The following is a 14,815-nucleotide window of genomic DNA, read 5'->3' on the forward strand; positions in this document are numbered from 1 at the left end:
CATTACAGACAGTGAAATATCCTACCCGAGTCTCCGGGCTTCAAAACTTCGGGATGCCGCAAGGGGCGCTGTAACGTGGGCCAGGGTCATTACTAATTTTCCGGGTTTTCGGCGAGAATCTGTACGCATATGCTCCCTCAGTCCCAAAAAAAAAACGTAGGACTACGTTTTTTGACCGTACTCCTATATTATGAGAAGGAGGGAGTGTCATTTTTGTACCATTGCTTTTGTTAGGCTGTTTTTTTTTACTTTCCTCTTTCTTGTGCTTTATTTTTTTCTTGAGTTTCTTTTCTTTTGTTTTTTTTTTCTATTTTTCTTATTTTTGCTCTTTTAAATTCACAAACATTTTCTTTAAATTTGTGAACATTTCTTTAGAACTTAAGAACATTTTCTGAACACTTTTACTACATGCAATAATTTTTTTAATATTCATGAAAAAATCTATCAATATTTCTCAAATTGATAGATTTTACTTCTCATATAAGATGTCTTAAACCCAAACTACATAAACTTTGATTAAATTTATACTAAAATATATCAACATCTACAGTATTAAAGATATAAAATATAGAAGTTAATTTCACGGTGCATCTAATGATATTGATTTGATATTGTGAATGTTTTTTCAACAATTTCGGCCAAACTTGACTTAAGACAAAACTTATAAGAGGACTAAATAGAAATGGAGGGTGTATTGGCGAAGATTCTAAATTTCTTGAAGATCCAAGCTCCCCTCCTAATGCCAAGATGGTATCCGGAGGCGAGGGAACCAAAAATTCCTCGCGTCGATTGTTTGGGTTCCTTCATCACACTGTGGTGGCAGCTCCTACTTACAGCAGACCATGCATAAAAGGATATTTACTACTTCCTCTGTTTTTAAATATTTGTCTTTCTAGACATTTCAAATGACTACTACATACGGATATATGTAGACATATTTTAGAGTGTAGATTTACTCATTTTGCTCCGTATGTAGTCATTTGTTGAAATGCGTAGAAAGACAAATATTTAGAAACGGAGAGAGTAGATAGCATGGCGTGCTTGCTGCATTCACTCTACCTGTGATCGACATCTGTGTGATGTCTAATGTGTCAGATATAATATAAGGGAAAGTGCTCATGACGGGATGACCATTAACGCCCCAATTTTTCTATTTTGACGAAAAATATTTTGATTCATAGGATAAAATACATTAAAAAAATTACATATGCACATACATGTAAAACAATTCATAGCGTATTTGCAAAATATGGTAATCATATATTCAAAATATGGTAAACAACTCTGAAGTCTAAATCAAACATGGCATTAACGGCACTTGGCAGGACTGAATTTATGTGGACATGGAAACAGGCTATCCCGTGTGTAGTTTCCTTCCTTATTTTTACTTTTGCCAAAAGATTGTTAGTTTTATTTAGGAAAATACCAAAATAATTATTGGTGTGAATTGAATGGTTATGAGGACAGTGGTATCCCCGACCCATCAGAGTTCAAGTCATAGACATGACACTGGTGCTCGTATTTTTCTGAATTTATTTCAGACTTTCTGGCAATGTGTGTTCGGTGGGAGGAGTCGTTCCCATCGACAACAAAGGCGTCTGTGGTGACTTCATGATATGTCGATTTAGTCTCTCGAAGATGCTCATAAAGGTAGGATGTCCGCGCGTGTATTCATCGAGGGTGAGTGCACGCTCGTGTATGCGAGCGACTTCGACTGTACTATGTTGAAGAAAAATAGTTACCTAGTGCGTGGAACAATCAGATTTTGTTTTTAGTCCCGTTGAACAATCAGGTACTACGGGCCCACAACACAAACTGAAGGCTCACCGCGTTGGCCTGAACAGTCAGACATAAACTTTTTTTTTTGAAGTTTACCAGACATAAACTCAAAGTCCACAAAGAGTGGGATACAAGGCTGCACGGGCTGGACAGTGATACGGGCCGAACTGTCAGCCCATCACACCGCCGCAGACTCCGCCCTAAGTCGCCGTCGCTTCCTCTAAAAAAAAACAAGTCGATGCCGCCGCGCCCTCCTCCTTCCAGAGCACGGACCTTTGGCGGCATAAACCGCCGTCGCCGTCGCACGCGCCGCCGGCCGCGCCGCGAGCCCGATTTCCCCACGCCCCGCGGCATGGCGCGCAACAAGGTACGCCCCCCCTCCCTCTAGCAAGCAAGTACCAACCACGGGCCATTTCTGCCGGCCGCCTCGGGACAGACGCGGTCGCCTTGGATTGGATCCCCTCCTCCCTCCCCCGTCCTCCTAGGAAGGAGGAGGCACGTCTTCTTCCAGCGATTCCGGTTTCTGAGCGCTGCAAGGGGAATAGAGGGGGGAAGCCTCGTTTCCTCTCGCTCATGTCTAGATACAGCAGGAGTATTTTACAGGCGCAGGCTGTACATTGTTCTTGACGGCTACGATTTGCCGGTTGCCGTGTAGGAAGGGCTGGTTCTGCTGCTGGATGTCGGCCCGTCGATGCACCGGGCGCTGCCGGAGGTTGAGAACGTCTGCACGACCCTCGTGCGCAAGAAGGCAAGCGGCACGCTGTTTCCATCTGGAACTCTCTGGTTGGCCCAATACAAATGCAAGTGTCAGTTAATCTGCTTTTACGTTTTTGTACTCTGCAGCTGGTTTTTCATAGGAGCGACGAGGTTGGCGTTGTCCTGTTTGGAACTAAAGGTATAACTGATCCTGCATTTGTGGCAACAGAACTTTGTGTGTAACATCATGTGACTAACTTCCTACTTATCAGTTTTTTTCCTGTTAACTAAAAAACCTTTTTCTTGTTTTCTTGTTATTTTTCACTACAGCATATAGGTTTTAATGCAATGGTGAACTGAATGTAACTTCTATTTGCAAGTGCCTGTATATGTGTGGTCCTGATTAATGTCACTTCAGGGAAGCCTTACAGTACATGTGTTTGCACTGAACAAGTGTATCTATGGTTCAGAATGGAAAACAATCAAACAAGTTATTGTTTTCCTCCTTAGCATGCATCTAGCATTTGGGGAATATTTGTTCTGAATGCACTGTATTTAGCTATGCCATCCCAGTGCTCGAGTCCTGAACAACATCCAAGAACATTATCTGGGATTGGCTTGCATTTATGCTTCTTAAAATTGAAAACTGTGCCACTTAATTTTTTTACTGATGTATGCAGAAACACACAATGACCTCGCGAGGGAACTTGGGGGCTATAAGCATGTGCTGGTTAAGCATGATATTAAAGTTGTTGACGAAGAAACAAAAGATGCTCTTGAAAATCTTCCTAGGGGAACTGCCCCTGGTGACTGTATCCTTAAATAACAATGTGTTGATGTCTTTTCAGTCTAATGTTTAAAGAGCCATCTGTTATTACATTTGCTTACTTCCCACGATCAGCACAGTCTAATGTTTAGAGAGCCATCTGTTACATGTGCTTAATTCCCACGATCAGCACATCACACGTGTTTTGAGCTCCTCTTCTTTTTACTCTAAGGTTTTTTGTAGTTGTGTATGCTTATATGTGCTACTAATTCATATCCCCAATTGAAACATAAAGTAGTTCTTTGATCCCATCATCTTAAGGTGTTTGCTTGTTGAGGACTTCCCTCTGTTGTTAGTTTGACATCCATTAATTATAACTAAAACTTGGTTCCTTATGTAGCAGGTTCTCTTTCATAATTCACTTGCAGCTTCTTTAGTTCCTCCCCCTTGTTTTTACATGAAATTACTTCTTTTAGTTACCATATAATTGTTGATTTGTGCAATGTGGCCTTGTTATTATATTTTCGTTGAGTATGATAAAATTCAGTTAGTGGAATTCCTTGACTAAAGCAAGTTCTGGATGCTATTGTTGTTGGTTTGGATATGCTGATAAAGAGATTCGGAGATACCAAAGCAAAACAACGTCTGTGTCTAATCACCGACGCACAACATCTGCTAAGGGATCCACCCCAAGGGACAAAAGAAGACCAGGTGGACACTATTGCAGACCAGATGAAAAAACATGATATTAAGATGGATTGCATTGTTTTCAGGGAATCTGGAGTTCAACACAATTCTGTAATGGATGAAAATGACCGGTTATTATATCACTTCAGAGATAGGTCGGTGGCAAAGGTAGTCCAGGTTGACACCCCGACAGCACTCTTAGGTGCTCTCAAGACAAGAAATGTACTCCCAGTTACTATCTTCAGGGGAGACCTGGAAGTGAGCTCCACTTTTAAAATCAAGGTGAGATGTTTTTAAAAAATCGTACAATATTTCTGTCAGTTAAACAAAGTCTACAGTAGTCAAATATTACTGATTCAGTTTGCAGTTTAGTTTGACATCACTATCTCATTAGTGTTCCAGTTGGTTGACAATGGTGTTTCTGCTTGATGCCTTGTGAACAGGTGTGGGCGTATAAGAAAACATCTGAGGAAAAATTCCCCACTTTGAAGAAGTATTCTGATAAGGCTCCTCCAAGTGATCAGTTTGCCTCGCATGAAGTCAAAGTGGATTATGAGTACAAAAGCATTCTAGAACCAGACACAGTTATTCCACCAGATCAAAGAATCAAGGGCTATCTTTACGGTCCTCAAGTTGTTCCTATATCATCTGCTGAATGGGAGGCTGTGAAGTTCAAGCCAGAGAAAGGTGTGAAGCTTCTAGGTTTTGCAGATAGATCCAGCATACCACGGTATATTGGATATCCTTCAACTTGGCATCTGGCATTATATCTATTTCTTTGGCACCAGAGAAAAGTGTTAAGCTTCAGCATTATTGTTATCTTTGAAACTAATGAGTAATGATACACCTAGTCCTTCAGGTGTACTATTTTGCCAGTTAATAAGCTGAAACTTTTCCCTGTTTCTTTATATGCCATCGTTTTGAGGCATAGAAATTACAACCATTTTACCCCACTAGATAATTGCATGTGCGTTGCGATGGGGGCATTAATATTCTAGTAGGTTATCCCATGATTCACCTGCCCATGTTAATGTGTTTGTATAAAAAAGTAGGATTATATTTGGTAAGCACTTATGAGTTTACCAAAAAGACATAATTGATGCGGTTTTCAGGCAAAACTGGTGGAAAAAACCAGAGATGTCAGGAAAAAGAATCAAAACGAGTAGGTTGGACAAACAAATGGTTGACAGAACTTTACGGTTTTTTTTATGTATATAGGAGAGATTTGCTAGAAGCCTAGAAATATTTTATAGGAATGTTATTCTTAGTGACAACATATTAAGGAACTTTATTCTTAGTTACAACTACAATCGTGAGAACTAATTAATTGAAGGAAACCTCTGCATTTATTTCTTTGTTATTAATGATTATTTCAAGTTTCATGATGCCACTTATTTTGAAGACGTCGCAAACCAACAAATCCATTTTGCTGCTATTGTTGGGTGATCATTGTGAATATGAAGCATCTGGTGACCCCCCCCCCCCCCCCCAAAACCAAAAAGTGTTGCTGGCTGTGGCCTGGTTTTCTGCTGGTTTAAGCTTGTGTCTTTACGTTATATTAGTTATTTCCATGGTTGGCCCAGTTGCATGTGCATAAGAATATATTACTCCTACAACATGACCCAGTCTGGTACTGGGTCAAAATCAATTTATCCTTTGAGGAATGCCATTGGGGTCAAGTTCTGAGAGCTAGTATAATTGCGCCCCTTCTGAAAGTATGTCACTGAGTAATACAAGTTGCTTTTAAATCCCAACTTGTGTATATCTCAGAAAAATTCTCAACTCATCAGTGAGCTGCACACTATCTTTGTTATATTGCAATTTTAACTTTAAAACCCATATTACTGGTAATGTAAGGCAGTCCCCTTTCTACTTGACAGGTCCTATTTTATGAAAGATGTGAACTCCTTTGTACCTGAACCGGGAAACACAAAAGCAATGGTTGCAGTCTCTGCCTTAGCTAGAGCAATGCAAGAAATGAACAAGGTTGCAATTCTGCGATGTGTGTGGAGGCAAAATCAAGCGAATGTTGCTTTTGGTGTATTGACACCAAACATCTCATCAGTGAACAATGTGGTATGTACTTCATTCGTGACTCGCAATTGATGGGTGACTACGAACCTGTTCAAGCAATTGTTTACTTTGCCTTGCAGCCAGATTCCTTTTACTTCAATATACTGCCTTTTGCTGAGGACATCAGAGACTTTCCATTTCGCTCCTTCAGCAGCCTGCCACCATCATCACAGCCTACTGAAGAACAGCAGGAAGCGGCAGATAATCTAGTGAAGATGTTAGATCTTGCACCACCTGGAAGGGAAGAGATCCTCAGGCCTGATTTCACACCAAACCCTATGTTGGAGGTCGAATACTGCAATTTATTATTTTTGTTATTTGTTCTTTCTTACTATATGCTATTTCCCCTCATCTTGTTTAGTGATGCACACTTACTATTTTTCAGTTCTGAAGTCGTAGCTGTTTTTCTGGACTGTTAACATATGAAAGTCGATTATTTTATTCCATATCATTAGTCACCCAAGTTTAATGAACAAGCCAGTACGAACAATATTAGAACTTTGGGCACAATAAGGTGCAATTTAAAGATGAAAGGTCCTTTGACTAACAAAGAGACTTGAAATACAGTTCTTATCAAATAACCTGTAACAAGTACTCCGTATCATACTCCCTCCGATCCAAAATAACTGTTTGAACTAAAACCACGACACTTATTTTGGATCGGAGGGAGTAGTTGAATCCTCTGTTCCATATCATTTGTCACCCAAGTTTAATCAACAAGAGAGTACGAGCAATATTCGAACTTTAGGCACAATAAGGTGCAATTTAAAGATGAAAGGTCCTTTGACTAACGAAGAGACTTGAAATACAGTTCTTATCAAATAATCATACATATCTGGAATGTCATTGGGACCTTGTGCATCGGGGTTTACCTATGTTTTGGTGAGCCTATGCTAGCAATTTGCTTTTATCTTTTGCCTTCTCATTTGCTTCTTAGTTGTACTATTTGATGATTGTGTATATATATCTCTTGTTTCATTGACTACGGTTCTGTTGTTCCCCTTCAGAGGTTCTACAGCTACCTTGATCTGAAGTCAAAGCAGCCAGATGCAAATCCACCACCGCTCGATAGCTGTCTAAGGAGGATAACCGAGCCAGATCCTGACGTCATTAATTATCGAGTACCGTTAATCCAAAATTTAGGCAAATCTTTTGAGCTGAAGGAGAACCCCAAGGTTAAGTATTGACATTTCGTGTTAAACTTGATTCAGTAATTTGGTACTCAACTTCAACATTAACTTGTCTGATTGATTGCAGAGAAAGAAAGCCCGGACACAGGAGAGATTAGCTTATACTGACCCAGATGATCAAGCTAAAAGTTCAGAAAATAATGCAGAGAAGGCTACGGCGGCAGATGGTCAAGCTAAAAAGCCAGAAGATCCTTATGCAGAGAAGGCTAGGGCGATAGAGGTTATGTTTCCTTCAACAGAGAAGGTTGGGAAGATTGGAGATGTAAATCCTGTTAAAGATTTTGAAGCCATGCTGGCAGAGAGATCTAGCTCAATATGGGTTCAGAAGGCAATTGAAGAGATGAAGAAGTACACGACCAATTTGGTAGAGAATTCTCTTCAAGGAGATTATTACGAAAAGGCACTCAAGTGTTTTGTTGCTCTGCGGAAGGCCTGTATAATCGAACAGGTAACGCTCTCCCTGTGGTTATTTACTTCAGTGTAGCATAGGTCCTATGTTTTATTTAAGAGTAAGAGCACGTGGACACAGTTAATTTAAACATGCCTGGTCAGTACGTATATAATCTGTCATTTGTTCTTAGGAGCCGGAGGAATATAACCAATTTGTGACGAAGCTTTATGAGAGACTGAAGAAGGTGGATGATGTGGTGAAGTTCTTTCAGCTTCTTTCATCCAAGAATGTTTTGCTTATATGCAAAGAAGAAGCGCCTGACAGGTATGGAAACCCCTACACGCCTCTACTGCAGATAATTCGGTTAACACGATCCTGTGCTTCCTATTCTTACCATTAATTTTACCCGTCTATTTGCACGCAGCGATGTGACTGAAGAGATGGCGAGGAGCTTCTTCTTGAAAACCGAAATATCCTCTGAGTAGCATGGGTCTGGGTCCTCAAGGCATTGCCAGTAGAAAATTCTAACATCAGTTTAGCTGTACCACGGCTCATGGTTCATGTTCTGAAGCTTTGGTCATGATATGGTATTTGATACGATGGTGTGCCACAGAAGTTGCGATGAACATGCTATCATCTAAGCTACTGTTTTAGATTCCCAGTATGTATGTTAATTCGCAACCGTCGTGAAAGGGAAAATTCTAGTGGAATTTAGAAATCCTCTGTTTCTAGTCCCAGGTTGCGACGACCGTCGTACCAGAGGTACCTGTCCTAAATACCATTTTCTTTTGCTGCCAGGATCAAATTTCAGTGATTACCAAGTCACTGAAATATCCTCACAGTAGCATGGATCTGGGTGGCATTGCCAGTACAAAATTCTATCATCAGTTTAGCTGTACCGTGATGGTTCATGTTCTTAAGCTTGGTCATGATATCTTATATGATCACATGAGTCGTGACTAACACGCCATCATCTAAGCACTTTTTTTGGAACCCCCAGCATGTATGTAAATTCATGACCGTCGTGAAAGGGGAAATTCTAGTGGAATTTAGAAGGGCAATCTAATCTCGGCATTCTAATTTGTAGGAGTAATTCCCAAGACACATCTCAGCATTCTATTTTCTTATCTTGGAGTAAACATCTCAGCATTCTATTTTCTTATCTCTCTTAGAGTAAACATCTCAGCAGTGTCGAGTGACACAATGGGGACACATATAACAGCAATCTTTGCCTCAGGGAAGAAGTGCTACCCCCCTCATTTACTTATTCAATCTGGGATAGCATAGCATACACAAAAACAACCTCTGCATAGAGACCCTCTTCCTGGCTAACTAGTTTCAGCCAGTTCATCATTTGATATATGTATTTAGAGTACAACAACAACAACAAGGAGAGCACCCAAAAAGCTATTCAGGCAGGGGCACGGAGGCCGTCGTTCTAAGAATCCTTGTCTGTCACGAGCTTGTCGATGAGAGACGCGGCGTCCTCCACGGTCCTGATCTCCTGGGCGCTCGATTCGTCCACCGTGATGCTGAATGCCTCCTCCAGACCCATCACGATCTCAACCTGCAACATTGTTTGGTTCTATATTATGGAATGCAGAAAATGGTTCTATATTATGAAGAATGTTATGAAGAATGCAGAAAATGGTTCTATATTATGGAATAATCACGCACGAGGATAACATGTGAAATTGGTTGTATATTTTGGAAGAGTACACAAGACTGTAAAAAAGTCGGATCGAATTCACTGAAGCTAAGATGTATTTATGGTGTTGTTTCCAACTTTTCTAGAGTAGGCTGATGAGGTTGTAGCTCCATCCATGTTGAGCAATCACCGGTGAGTCGGGCGGGGGGAGGGAATTACCGTGTCGAGCGAATCGGCCCCGAGGTCGGCGAACTTGGTCTCTCCGCTGACGACGGTGCCCTCGGCGACGGCCAGCTGCTTCTTGACGATCCCGCAGACCTTGTCGATGGTGTCCTGCTTGGCCTGTCCAAGGATTTTGGATTTTGGAAATTCAGAGCAGATCTTGAGTGACACGTCGCCAAACAGAGTACTAGTTCAGTGTTGAGAGGCACTGAGCATGAGTTTGGTAGGAGCATTTTGCTGTCCCGGCCATTGCAGTCACGAGCATGAAGAAGATGGTGTGAAATGCAGGAGTGTACCGAGCAAGCCAGGTGGAGGAAGCGCTTCTTGGTGGGAGCCGACCGGATCGAGATGGACGGGAAGCTCTGCTGCCTCGAGAAGCACGCCGCGCTCCGGCGGCTGCTTACCTGGAGCCGCTGCGCGGGGAAGACGGCCGATCCGGCGGCGGCCATGGCGGGTGAATGAGGTAGGTAGCCGAGGCACGACGGAGGTGGAGGTGGAGCTAGGCTAGGTGACGGGAGGAATGAGGAGGCCGGGAGTGCGGGTGCGCGTGTGTTTTATGATGGGGCGGTGGCGGTGGCGGTGGCGGGGACGGCGAGGCGGCCTCGGTTGTATCGACCCACACACAGAAGACCGGCCATGGCATTGGGATCACCGTTCCACCGCCACCGTACGTCCGTCCCGTTCCTTGTTGCGATTACCAAACAAGGCCGTAGGCCGTAGCATGCACGCAGCCACCCTTGGAGGCTTCTCCTTCTTCTTCATGACCTCCCGCACCGCACGCACGCACGCACGCACGGTTGGTTGGTTGAGTTGTTCCCCGCCTCCTCCCTGCTCCTTGGACGGTTGCAAGTTCAGTCACTACCACGTTGTACCATACATCTGTGAGCATGTGGTACGAACGAGTAGATCTGCAGGTGGAATGGTAGGTTATGCAAGTATTGCTTCATGATGTTGTCTGAGGTTGTGATAGACCAGATGCTGGCGGTGCCGTTTTGGTAGCATGGTAGACTTCCCGTTTCGGCGATGATGATGTTCGCCTTGTTCTGGTAGATTTAAATGTTGTCCATGTCGGTTTCAATGCTACTATGGAAGATGTGTTGTTGAGCTTGACGGTCGGTCCATGTGTCGTACGGTACATGTGGTAGTGTGTTGATGAACTTCATGATCGGTCCATGATGGCTTGCTACATATGCTTGTGTGTTGAGCTTGGTGACCAGTCCATATGTAGTATGCTAGCGTGACAGATGCATTGTTTTTGTTCAATTCTAGGACATCACTACTGAAGACCATAGTCAAGCTACTGCTATGTCCGACACCTAGATCTTTCTCTCTTATTTGAAGACTCCCAGCCGATGGCTCTTGATGCAAAAGTGCTTGAGAGACATGTGGTACTATATTTGATGCCTGCAACAACTACTAAGGCGGCCATTAAGGCTGGAAAGGCACAAATGAGGGGCGCAATGAAAGGAACACAATGAAGGCCCATTCCTATTGCTGCCTTCTAGAATAAGTTGCCCTCTACCCAGCTTATTCTAGAAGCTCAGTTAAATTTATTTTTTTAGAAGCCTACTGATTAAGACTTGACTAATAGGCTTCTAAATAAATATTTTTGGCTGGGGCTTCTATAATAAGCTAGGTAGGGGGTAGCTTACTCTAGAAGCCCCAAAAAGCCAGCAACATAAATTTCATGCTCACCTTTGTCCTGAAAGACATGTATGAGATCATCGCAAGTGGGGAGAGGAATGATAAGGGCTTCAAGAAGGTGCACCTCAACGTTGTTGCCAAGCGTGTTTTTGAGTTCTATGCCACAGAGGTGACCTCAACACATGTGTACACCATCTTAGGAGTGGAGAGCAAGATAGGTCCAAGTGTCCAAGCTTAGAGACCTTAGTGACACATAATGGAATCATGACACCTTCACCATTCAGTTGGAGGTCGAGCACTACCAAAGCCACATCATGGTTAGCTAATCCTACCACTTGTCTCACTTGATGTAACATGCAATCACAACTTACAACATTGTCTTTCTTTCTTAGAGTCACCATGACGTCTGATGTCTACTACACAACCTTCTTCTTGTAGACGTTGTTGGGCCTCCAAGTGCAGAGATTTGTAGGACAGTAGCAAATTTCCCTCAAGTGGATGACCTAAGGTTTATCAATCCGTGGAAGGCATAGGATGAAGATGGTCTCTCTCAAACAACCCTGCAACCAAATAGCAAAGAATCTCTTGTGTCCCCAACACACCCAATACAGTGGTAAATTGTATATGTGCACTAGTTCGGCGAAGAGATGGTGATACAAGTGCAATATGGATGATAGGTATAGGTTTTTGTAATATGAAAATATAAAAACAGCGAGGTAACTAATGATAAAAGTGAGCACAAACCGTATTGCAATGCGTTGAAACAAGGCCTAGGGTTCATACTTTCACTAGTGCAAGTTCTCTCAACAATAATAACATAATTGGATCATATAACTATCCCTCAACATGCAACAAAGAGTCCCTCCAAAGTCACTAATATCGGAGAACAAACGAAGAGATTATGGTAGGGTATGAAACCACCTCAAAATTATTCTTTCTGATCGATCTATTCAAGAGTTCGTACTAGAATAACACCTTAAGACACAAATCAACCAAAACCCTAATGTCACCTAGATACTCCAATGTCACATAAAGTATCCGTGGATATGATTATACGATATGCATCACACAATCTCAGATTCATCTATTCAACCAACACAAAGAACTTCAAAGAGTGCCCCAAAGATTCTACCGGAGAGTCAAGACGAAAACGTGTGCCAACCCCTATGCATAAGTTCACGAGGTCACGGAACTCGCAAGTTGATCACCAAAACATACATCAAGTGGATCACATGATATCCCATTGTCACCACAGATAAGCACATGCAAGACATACATCAAGTGTTCTCAAATCCTTAAAGACTCAATTCGATAAGATAACTTCAAAGGGAAAAATCAATCCATTACAAGAGAGTAGAGGGGGAGAAACATCATAAGATCCAACTATAATAGCAAAGCTCGCGATACATCAAGATTGTGCCAAATCAAGAACACGAGAGAGAGAGAGAGAGAGAGAGAGAGAGAGAGAGAGAGATCAAACACATAGCTACTGATACATACCCTCAGCTCCGAGGGTGAACTACTCCCTCCTCGTCATGGAGAGCGCTGGGATGATGAAGATGGCCACCGGAGAGGGATTCCCCCCTCCGGTAGGGTGCCAGAACTGGTCTAGATTGGTTTTCGGTGGCTACAGAGGCTTGCGGCGGCGGAACTCCCGATCTACGTTTTTATGGAAGTTTCAGTATATATAAGAGGTTTTGACATCGAGAACAAGTTAGGGGGGGTCTCCAGGCTGTCCACGAGGTAGGGAGGCACGCCCAGGCGGGTGGGCGCGCCCCCACCCTCGTGGGCAGCCCAGGACTCTTTTGGCCCAACTCTTTTACTCCATGGCCTTCTTCTGGTCCAAAAATAAGTTCCGTGAAGTTTTAGGTCAATTGGACTCCGTTTGATTTTCCTTTTCTGCGATACTTAAAAACAAGGAAAAAACAGAAACTGGCACTGGGCTCTAGGTTAATAGGTTAGTCAAAAATCATATAAAATAGCATATAAATGCATAAAAAACATCCAAGGTTGATAATATAATAGCATGGAACAATCAAAAGTTATAGATACGTTGGAGACGTATCAACGCCGAGTACCTCAACATGCCCATACATAACTACTCTCAGATGCAGATCATCTTCTCTTGGAGTCTGGCTACTGGCAAGCATGCCATGGGCTTCAGTGAGCCTCTCGATTCACCTATGCTAAGTATCCATACACCCAAGAGTCGGAGACCATCATTTGTGATGGCCCTGAGAAGGTTGTTGCTGCTGATCACACTCCTGCTCCTGGGAGGTAGAGGAAGAGGGGTGCAATGATGGACGAGGAGTTGAGCATGTTTAGCAGTATGATCGACACCATAAAGAAGGTGGCATTTGCCATCAGGGAGAGCAAGCCTGTCAACATGAACCCTTTCCTCTACAATGTTGTCATGAACATCACTGACTTCAGTGAGGAGGCTATGATGGCTGCTCTTAGCTACCTCCTGAACAACAGGACACGGGGTCTTGGTTTTGCTGGGATGGAAGTGCAACACAAGATCCTCTAGCTTAGGACCTGGTTAACCAAGCACTAACTACTAGTTCAAAGGTCTCTCGTGGTCGTGGCATGCATGCATGCATGATGATGATGATGATGATGATGATGATGATGGTGTATATGTTTTTGGTGGCTAGGGCTTGAAAATTGTTGATGGCCTGCATATTTTGATGATGTGAACTTGTGGTGGTAGGATTACACTCCCTTTTGATGTGGTGGTAGGATGAATTTGTGATGCTTTTAAGTACATGAATCATACATGCTTATGTTGCTTATGTTCCATGTGTTCTTATCAACTTGTGTTGCTCTAGTAGCTCGCCCGCTCTAGTAGGTGCCGAGAGCTAGAACACCAAAGAGGACCGCTCCAGTAGCTCGTCCGCTCCAGTAGGTGTCCACGAGCTGGAGCTCCAGGAGGTGCGGACGCGAGCGCGGGAGGACGCCGATGTATGCATCGTGCATACATGAGCGCGGGAGGATGACAATGTAAGCGTTGTACGCGCCGGTGAGAGTGTTTTGGAGGCGAGGAAGATGTCGCTGGCAAGCTCCATGGCCGCCCAGCAACCTCTCGTTGTCCATGTTGACGACCCCACCATTGTCTCTGCTAGCTCCCCATTGCCCGCACAACTCCTCCACACCTCTAGCCAAGCACCATCACCGCTTGTTGCCTGCCCATCTCCGGCCACCCGTGTGGACCGTCCCACCCAGACAGTTGCTGCACCTGCTCGCTCACTCTGCTTAGCTGTGCCGCTCATGTGAGACAATGTCTAAAGGGGTTGTGTGGGACGCACTCATGGTCGGCTTGACAACACACACAAAGATGAGAGTTGAGAGTGTGAAGATATAGGGCACTGGTGAGTGCCACCGTCGACGGTCCTCATTTCCCTCACTCGCCTCCTAGCCAAGGTCCTCTACCCCCACCGCCCAACTCGTCGACATGGCCGTAGCCTCGCCCAGGCGTGTGCTGGGACTGCCGACCACCGCTGTTGGCCATTGATACGTCTCCAACGAATCTATAATTTTTGATTGTTCCATGCTATTATATTATCCATCCTGTATGTTTTATATGCATTTATATGCTATTTTATATGATTTTTGGGACTAACCTATTAACCTAGAGCCCAGTGCTAGTTTCTGTTTTTCCTTGTTTTTGAGTTCCGCAGAAAAGGAATATCAAACGGAGTCCAATTGAGCTGAAAATT

General features: G+C 43.3%; 2 protein-coding genes across 2 annotated transcripts; one reads left to right on the top strand and one right to left on the bottom strand.

The window, feature by feature from the left end:
- The first annotated feature begins 1,986 nt into the window (after positions 1-1,986).
- Positions 1,987-8,300, top strand: LOC101290622 (ATP-dependent DNA helicase 2 subunit KU80). The gene is made up of 12 exons (XM_044509509.1): positions 1,987-2,146; positions 2,435-2,527; positions 2,623-2,674; positions 3,156-3,287; positions 3,816-4,210; positions 4,372-4,658; positions 5,809-6,004; positions 6,082-6,288; positions 7,009-7,176; positions 7,259-7,639; positions 7,773-7,906; positions 8,007-8,300. The coding sequence occupies exons 1-12, from the start codon at positions 2,018-2,020 to the stop codon at positions 8,065-8,067; spliced, it is 2,235 nt and encodes a 744-aa protein (XP_044365444.1). The 5' UTR covers positions 1,987-2,017; the 3' UTR covers positions 8,068-8,300.
- Positions 8,301-8,798: 498 nt separating this feature from the next.
- Positions 8,799-10,072, bottom strand: LOC123087492 (acyl carrier protein 1, chloroplastic). Its single transcript, XM_044509510.1, has 3 exons — positions 9,749-10,072; positions 9,450-9,572; positions 8,799-9,149 (listed from the first exon to the last, which is right to left on the bottom strand). Exons 1-3 carry the CDS (start codon positions 9,899-9,901, stop codon positions 9,021-9,023), a joined length of 405 nt encoding a protein of 134 aa, XP_044365445.1. The 5' UTR covers positions 9,902-10,072; the 3' UTR covers positions 8,799-9,020.
- Positions 10,073-14,815: the final 4,743 nt, after the last annotated feature.

This window comes from Triticum aestivum, chromosome 4A, assembly GCF_018294505.1.
Source record: "Triticum aestivum cultivar Chinese Spring chromosome 4A, IWGSC CS RefSeq v2.1, whole genome shotgun sequence".
NCBI classification, from domain to species: domain Eukaryota; kingdom Viridiplantae; phylum Streptophyta; class Magnoliopsida; order Poales; family Poaceae; genus Triticum; species Triticum aestivum.

What these genes read in the sequence shown, in the direction of transcription:
- LOC101290622 (XM_044509509.1), top strand. Translation starts at nt 2,018, where the DNA reads ATGCCGCCGCGCCCTCCTCCTTCCAGAGCACGGACCTTTGGCGGCATA. An exon ending in GCGGCATGGCGCGCAACAAG is followed by an intron (nt 2,147 to 2,434) that starts GTACGCCCCCCC and finishes GTTGCCGTGTAG; the next exon opens with GAAGGGCTGGTTCTGCTGCT. An exon ending in TGTCCTGTTTGGAACTAAAG is followed by an intron (nt 2,675 to 3,155) that starts GTATAACTGATC and finishes TGATGTATGCAG; the next exon opens with AAACACACAATGACCTCGCG.
- LOC123087492 (XM_044509510.1), bottom strand. Translation starts at nt 9,901, where the DNA reads ATGGCCGCCGCCGGATCGGCCGTCTTCCCCGCGCAGCGGCTCCAGGTA. An exon ending in TCCTCCACCTGGCTTGCTCG is followed by an intron (nt 9,573 to 9,748) that starts GTACACTCCTGC and finishes ATCCTTGGACAG; the next exon opens with GCCAAGCAGGACACCATCGA. An exon ending in GGGCCGATTCGCTCGACACG is followed by an intron (nt 9,150 to 9,449) that starts GTAATTCCCTCC and finishes ACAATGTTGCAG; the next exon opens with GTTGAGATCGTGATGGGTCT.